A 7500-nucleotide genomic window follows, 5' to 3' on the forward strand; every position below is an offset into this window, starting at 1 on the left:
GCGTATCTCTCCAATATCGAGTAGTCGTTGAAGATCTTCTGGCGTGGGTCTTCTTAGATACTCATCTCCAAATATATTTATGATTCCTTGAACAAAATGTTCCAAGCATAAAAGCGCGGTGGTCTCACCAAGTCGGAGGTATTCGTCGACGGCATCAGCTGGGGAACCATACGCCATCATACGGATAGCGGCCGTTGCCTTTTGTAACGGAGAGTGACCGAACCTTCCAGTAGCATCTCTTCTATGTTGAAAATATGGGATTTCAGCGGAGAGTCGATCAACAATAAGCATGAACAAGGGCTTGTTCATTCGAAAACGGCGTCGAAACATGTGAGAAGGATATGTTGCATCTTCACTAAAATAATCGTTCCATAACTGCAAGTGCCCTTGTTCTCGTTGTCTTTCAATGTATGCTCTTTTTTTTTGAGACCTTGATGCTTCTTGACGGGCTTCACTACGAATGCGAAGATTTTCGAATTGTTGATCGAAAATTTGGTCGAATCTTTCATCAAATCTTTCATCAAATTCTTCCAAATTATTATAAGAAGATGATGCCATTTAAAGCTTTGGAAACAAAACAAAAAAAAATAGGAAGAGAATTTCTAAAGCTTTGCTCGTGTTGTTGTCGTTTGAGTTGTGTTTTGAAGAAGAGAATTTGTTTCTCACAAGTTTATAAAGACATTTTCGAAATTGTTTGGTACAACTACACGAGATACAAAAAACGTGGAACATATCACACAAGTTTGGTGCAACTACAGAAGATACAAAACACTAGATACAAAACACATCAACTACCAAGTTTGGTACAACTACACTAGATACAAAACACATACAAAACGTGAAACATCTCACATAAGTTTGGTACAACTTCAAGAGATACAAAACACATCAACTTAAACATATTGTCTTCTTCAGTCACATGGTAAGTGTCTTCGTCTTCGTTAGTACTGTGTGATCTCGCACATGGTAATTGTTTTCGTCTGCAATAAAACAAAGAGATACACAAGTTTATACATACACAAGACATTAAGCATTAACCAAACGCATTAAGCATTTAAATGAAATATTATGCATAACAAGACCCAACATACTACAGACCCGACATTGACCATTAAGCGAAACAGCATACATACCAAAATTAAGCATACAGACCCGAGATTAATCAGAAAAGAGAGACCAAACGAACTTGCCATTCTAACGTAGCAACATTTCAGATATTAGTTTATTTTTCAAAGAGATTTCTAGATCAGAAAGAGGCTCTGTCTTGGCAAAGAGGCCATCAAGCAACTTTTGCTTGTTAAGCTTGTCCTTCAACTCAAAATCCTTTTGTTTTATTTCCCACATGCTCTGAAACTCCATGGCCTCTTCCGAAATCGTTGCCTTGGTTTTAGCTTTGGCCTTTGATACTTTGACACCAGGAGGCCGAGCCATGGCTTCCCCCTCTCCATCGCAACGTGGCACCGAGGTCGAAGACTGTGCGGATCCATCATCCAATTTTCTTCTTTTCGAGCTTACCTTCTCTTTAGTAGCTCCACACCATTTTTGATCGTGGCGTGGCTCCAACCAGGCATGCTCGAGTGTAAATTTCGCCTTGTAGTCATTAAAGAAGATCTCATGAGTCACAACACCAACCCTTATACACAGCCAAGAAAGAAAGAACATACTAAAATGTATGAGAAAACAGAGGTTTGAACAGACTAAAAACAAGTAAAGCATATATTAAGAACATAACGTTATGTATAAATTTTTAATCATGTTTGAACCATTATATTTTTTATTTTATTTACACCTAAAACTATTCTATCGCAAAATAAACCATTGATACGATTCAACCACATTCCAATTTCACCCGATATTAATCAAATTACAAGAACACAAACACGAATAGCAAAATATTCCAAATTGAGCCGAGATTATTCCAATTTGAGCCGAGATTATTCCAAAGACAATCAGATCACATTCATCAATCTCAAGAACACAAACAAGGATTCTATAACATGAACCTGATCTAAGATTGTAAAACACATCTCAAAAAGACAATCAGATCACATTCATCAATATCAAGAACACAAACAAGGATCGCAAAATAGACAGAGAACACAAACAAGGATCGAATGTGATCTTACACTCAGGATGAGAAATGTCGGTGAAACCCAACAAGACGGAGCTGCCGGAAGAGAAGCTTCGTGGAGGAAGTGGACGCGAAACCCATCACGACGGTGAAGGCAGACCGATCGACAGAGAACACGGTTCGACAGCGAAGGAAAAGTGAGACAGACGACGGAGTCATCGACGAGCAAGAGAGCCGACGGACTGACAGAGAAGATGGAACGACGGAGATAAAGGAGAGTCCGACAGCGAAGATCGACTTGAGAGAGATGACGGAGACTCCGAGAAAAAAATACAGAACTACGCTTTCGGACTCGACCCCGACGAAGTAAGAGAGACAAAACTGGTGCGGTGCAATGAAAGCATGCCACGTATGCGCCTCTTACCAGCTCCAAAAAGGCCAAAATAAGGGGCGGTTCTGCTATTTTTTGGGCTTTTTGATTTAATTTTTTTTTGCTTTTGGGTCGGGAGCCTTAGAAGAACTCACCGATGGACCTGCTCTTACTATGCAGTTTCAGACTTTCAGTATTATTTGAAAAAATGAGTTTGGAGTTTAGAGTTGTTTCCTTTTATTAATGAACTAGGTTAAGACCCGCGCAAGAACATTATATATATAAATTATTTTATGTATTAAATATTTTTATATATTATGAAATAATTAATATATATTAAATAATTAAAGTTCAGTAACTATTAAATATATAATTAAATTGGTGCGAACATATAAATAAATTTTATTAATCCAAATTTTTTTTTTTTATTTGATAGGATATTTAATTAAATTTAAATGATACTAACATAGATAATATATTTTAGTATATTTTTAATATTAATGTCTATTAAATGATGATTTCTACTCATATAGTTTTTTTGATCATTTATATCCTTTGTAGAAAAAAATTTAAATTACTGATAACAAAATTTTCATTGTGTGATTAATAGTTTTAGTAATTTATAATTAAAAAAATAATTTTTTAATGATCGTTCAAAATTTTTATCAAAAAAATTGTTCAAAGTAAATTTTGAATTTAAAATATTGTATTTTATATGGTTTATAGTTTAATTTAAAATGATATATAGATATATATATATATATATATATAAATCTTAATAATTAATTAAATTAAACTTTTTACTTATATAATTTTTGTAATCATTTGTATTTTGTCATAACAAAATTTTTAAACCATGGATCATAAAATTTGAATGTGAGACTCTTAACAATTTTAGTAATTTATAACCGTTTGTAAAAATTGAAAATATTACATATACATAAAATCTAAATTTTTATTATATGGTTATTGTGGTTGTTTAATTTATTTAATAGTTTAAAATTAAACAAATATGATAGAAGATACACTATTTTTTTATCAAATCTTTATTATTCAAAATCATTAATTGCCATATATACTTTAGACACATTAGACAATTTCGTAAATTTTATTTAAGGAAATAATAAAGTACATTAATGATGAATTTATTGTTAGTTTAATAAAAATTGAAAAAATGAGTTTGGAGTTTAGAGTTGTTTCCTTTTATTAATGAACTAGGTTAAGACCCGCGCAAGAACATTATATATATAAATTATTTTATGTATTAAATATTTTTATATATTATGAAATAATTAATATATATTAAATAATTAAAGTTCAGTAACTATTAAATATATAATTAAATTGGTGCGAACATATAAATAAATTTTATTAATCCAAATTTTTTTTTTTTATTTGATAGGATATTTAATTAAATTTAAATGATACTAACATAGATAATATATTTTAGTATATTTTTAATATTAATGTCTATTAAATGATGATTTCTACTCATATAGTTTTTTTGATCATTTATATCCTTTGTAGAAAAAAATTTAAATTACTGATAACAAAATTTTCATTGTGTGATTAATAGTTTTAGTAATTTATAATTAAAAAAATAATTTTTTAATGATCGTTCAAAATTTTTATCAAAAAAATTGTTCAAAGTAAATTTTGAATTTAAAATATTGTATTTTATATGGTTTATAGTTTAATTTAAAATGATATATAGATATATATATATATATATATATAAATCTTAATAATTAATTAAATTAAACTTTTTACTTATATAATTTTTGTAATCATTTGTATTTTGTTATAACAAAAATTTTAAACCATGGATCATAAAATTTGAATGTGAGACTCTTAACAATTTTAGTAATTTATAACCGTTTGTAAAAATTGAAAATATTACATATACATAAAATCTAAATTTTTATTATATGGTTATTGTGGTTGTTTAATTTATTTAATAGTTTAAAATTAAACAAATATGATAGAAGATACACTATTTTTTTATCAAATCTTTATTATTCAAAATCATTAATTGCCATATATACTTTAGACACATTAGACAATTTCGTAAATTTTATTTAAGGAAATAATAAAGTACATTAATGATGAATTTATTGTTAGTTTAATAAAAAGCTTATTATATAATTAGATGAACTAACATATTTCTCTAATGATTCTAAGAATCAACCTAGTGATTACATGTGGCTACAAAAAGAAGTTGTAATGCTTCTCAAATAATATATAGGGGATTAATCGGTTAAACTCAAATGTGACATATGACAGTCACAAAAAGATCCTGGGACTGTTTTACACAATGTGTTACAAATTAGATCAATAGGATAAACATTGTACATAATTAGAATAGAAAAATGAATAAAACATAAGTACATTATTGAACCTAAGATAAATTGGTTCATTCAGTCATAAGATTTGATGGTTTTTAGTGATTTAAAAGAAAACAACCACTGGTTTCACGCTGTATACAGTATTGTCATATCATTTCTTACCAAACCAGGGGTGGTGGCTAAAGTCGTCTGTATATTAAAAAAAGTCGTCTATAGATGGACTGGGCAAATAAACAAAATTCGGAAATCCAAACCAAATCTGACCGGATAAAAATAAATCTGAATCGATCTGAACCCATCATAAATACCAAATAGAATTTTACAGTATTTATGAATTTTATTCAAACCGAACTTGAACCCGAATCTAAATGGGTATCCGAAAAACCCAAAAAATTTAAAATTTCAAAGAAATTTGTACCAAATCTAATTTCAACTCTAATATGTATCTAAAATACACTAATACATTATTGAGTATCTAAAATAATTGTTTTTCACATGAATAATTAACTCAACTACTAAAAACAATTAATTCAAATAGTTAGTTTAATATATATTGGTATTTGGTCGACATTGATGTTTCTATGTTTTGACAATTGCATTTGAAGTTCAGTTATGAATAAGTTTTGTTCTGAAGTTTAAACAATATTGTTCTTTTTTTAATTTAAATAGAGTTTCTTAAATTTATGTAGTTGCTAGTTGTTAATTTTAATTTGTTTACATTTCATTATGTATGATTTTTTGTCCGTACAAGAATTTGGTTTGTCATGACATGTCGTATGTTGTCATGTATAGTTAAAGGAAGAGTTTTGTATGGTTGATAGATGAGACTCCATTTGAAGGACAACAATATGGTTTAAGGAAGACACATACACAATTTTTTTTGAAAAGATTGGAAATATAGAGTATCAAGTACAAATCAATATTTTGAAACCGAAAACTCAATTACTATCCGAAACCAAAACTATTTCGGGTTAAACCGGATCTTGGACATGTAACTAACCGCAAACCAAACCCGACTAAACTTGAACCAAATCCGACCTGAACTTTTATAATATTTGAATGGGGCTGAAATTCATTAACCCAAAAAAACCGAAATCCGAACCGAAACCTGATTGGGATCCCGATTACCCAGCCCTAATAGTAGCAGCATTAAGCCATTATAAGCAGTAAAATTTTCGTAAATAATATTGTTACTAGGTAATAACTCGCGCCTTGCGTGGAATGTGATTATTAGTTTCGTTATTTTTTAATAAGGAGACATTAATCTGTTTAATCCGGATATCGGTTCGGTTTTAGGTTGTTTTTTTTGTTTTTAATCACCTAAAAATATAAGACTATCATTTTAAATCAATATTTATTTGGTTTGTTCGGTTAATTTTTTTGATGTTTTTAGTTTTTTTTTTCCTACGATAATCAAAAAATACTATTATTTGTTTGTTTTCATGTTATAAATCTTAGATAGTCGTGATGTCGAACCAATGGTTTCATATTATAGTTTTTAAACGGATAATACTTCAAAAAGAAAAGAAAATTATTAAGACAAATCATTTTACTACAATTTGGTTGATAGTGAAAGAAGCACTAAAAAAAAAAATATTTTAACTTCAAAAAAAATTTGATATTTAGTTTTGGAAAATACTTATACTCACTTCAATGTGCACATGTATGTGTATGCAAAAATATATAAGATGGTTAATAAATATATAAAGATACTGTTAATTAATATTAAATGACATTTTTTCAAGATAATACATGAAAAATAAAATTCTTAAAATGAAATTATTAAAAACAAAAATACTGTAAAATTTATATAAACTATAATATATAACTTATATATAATTCTTTGAATATATGTATATATATATGCATATAACAGATCAAATTGGATATCCGTTCCTATAAATATTGATATTTGTGATTTTGTTTTTTTACGGATATTGCATTTTAGTATGTGATTTACTTCGTAAAGTAAAGAATATCCGGATTTTTCGGTTCAAATCAAAACGGATAACGAATCGAATCAAAATTTATGAATAATTTGTCGAGCTCTATTCGTAAATAGTAAAAAATAACGTAAACAAGAACTATGCATGTGATTTTTATATTGAAAAAATCGTAAAGTACATAGTATGAACATATTTATATAGAGTTTGACTGAAATGCTCTTTACATGTGACATGTATTTATTTTAGTGTGAATATATTTATTACAATGTTTTTACACGTGACATATGTCCTGTTTAGTGTGAAAGTAATTATTACAATGCTTCCCCTTTGGTGTACAGAGGATTAGTGAGCTTACCGTAGTGCTTATAGGGCCCATAAAGGAATGAACCATTAAGATATCAATTCAATTTTGTTTCTTTCAGATTGCAGCAATACACCAAAACCTTCTTCCTCAGTTTCGTCTTCCTCTGCGTTTGGTGGACGATGACGCTCTTTCACTTCTTCAACTGTGCGATTCTCACATTTGGACCCCACGCTGTCTACTACTCCGCCACTCCCTTGTATGCCTTCTTCCTCTTCTCTCGATCTGTGATTTCAAAAATTGCTATGGTTTTTGGTTTAGTCATTGATTGTATCGGTTACCTCGTGATCTAGAATCTTCCTCTACTAGTTGATGAGAATTCCCCATTTTTCTTGATATGTGAATCCGCAGATCTGAATATGACACTCTTGGAACCTCCGTGAAGGCTGCTCTTGTCTACCTTGCCA

The 7500-nt window shown here is 29.4% G+C and overlaps 2 protein-coding genes across 3 annotated transcripts in view; one reads left to right on the forward strand and one right to left on the reverse strand.

Annotated features, from left to right (window-relative positions):
- LOC106308487 (dof zinc finger protein DOF1.6-like) overlaps nt 1-2290 on the reverse strand; it is a 4377-nt gene extending 2087 nt beyond the window's left edge. Inside the window, exons 1-2 of the mRNA XM_013745648.1 lie at nt 2154-2290; nt 1516-1633 (exon numbers count right to left, since the gene is read on the reverse strand). Coding sequence (XP_013601102.1) covers nt 1516-1633; nt 2154-2290 — 255 coding nt within the window. The remainder of the gene's footprint in view (nt 1-1515; nt 1634-2153) is intronic.
- Nucleotides 2291-7155: 4865 nt separating this feature from the next.
- The window catches only part of LOC106309723 (transmembrane protein 147-like), a 1690-nt gene continuing 1345 nt past the window's right edge, over nt 7156-7500 (forward strand). For both annotated transcript variants that reach the window (XM_013746827.1, XM_013746829.1), the window contains exons 1-2: nt 7156-7292; nt 7445-7500. The exon at nt 7445-7500 is cut by the window's right edge and continues 14 nt beyond it. In XM_013746827.1, coding sequence (XP_013602281.1) covers nt 7216-7292; nt 7445-7500 — 133 coding nt within the window. In that variant the 5' untranslated portion in view covers nt 7156-7215. The remainder of the gene's footprint in view (nt 7293-7444) is intronic.

This window comes from Brassica oleracea, chromosome C8 (assembly GCF_000695525.1).
Source record: "Brassica oleracea var. oleracea cultivar TO1000 chromosome C8, BOL, whole genome shotgun sequence".
Lineage (NCBI taxonomy): Eukaryota > Viridiplantae > Streptophyta > Magnoliopsida > Brassicales > Brassicaceae > Brassica > Brassica oleracea.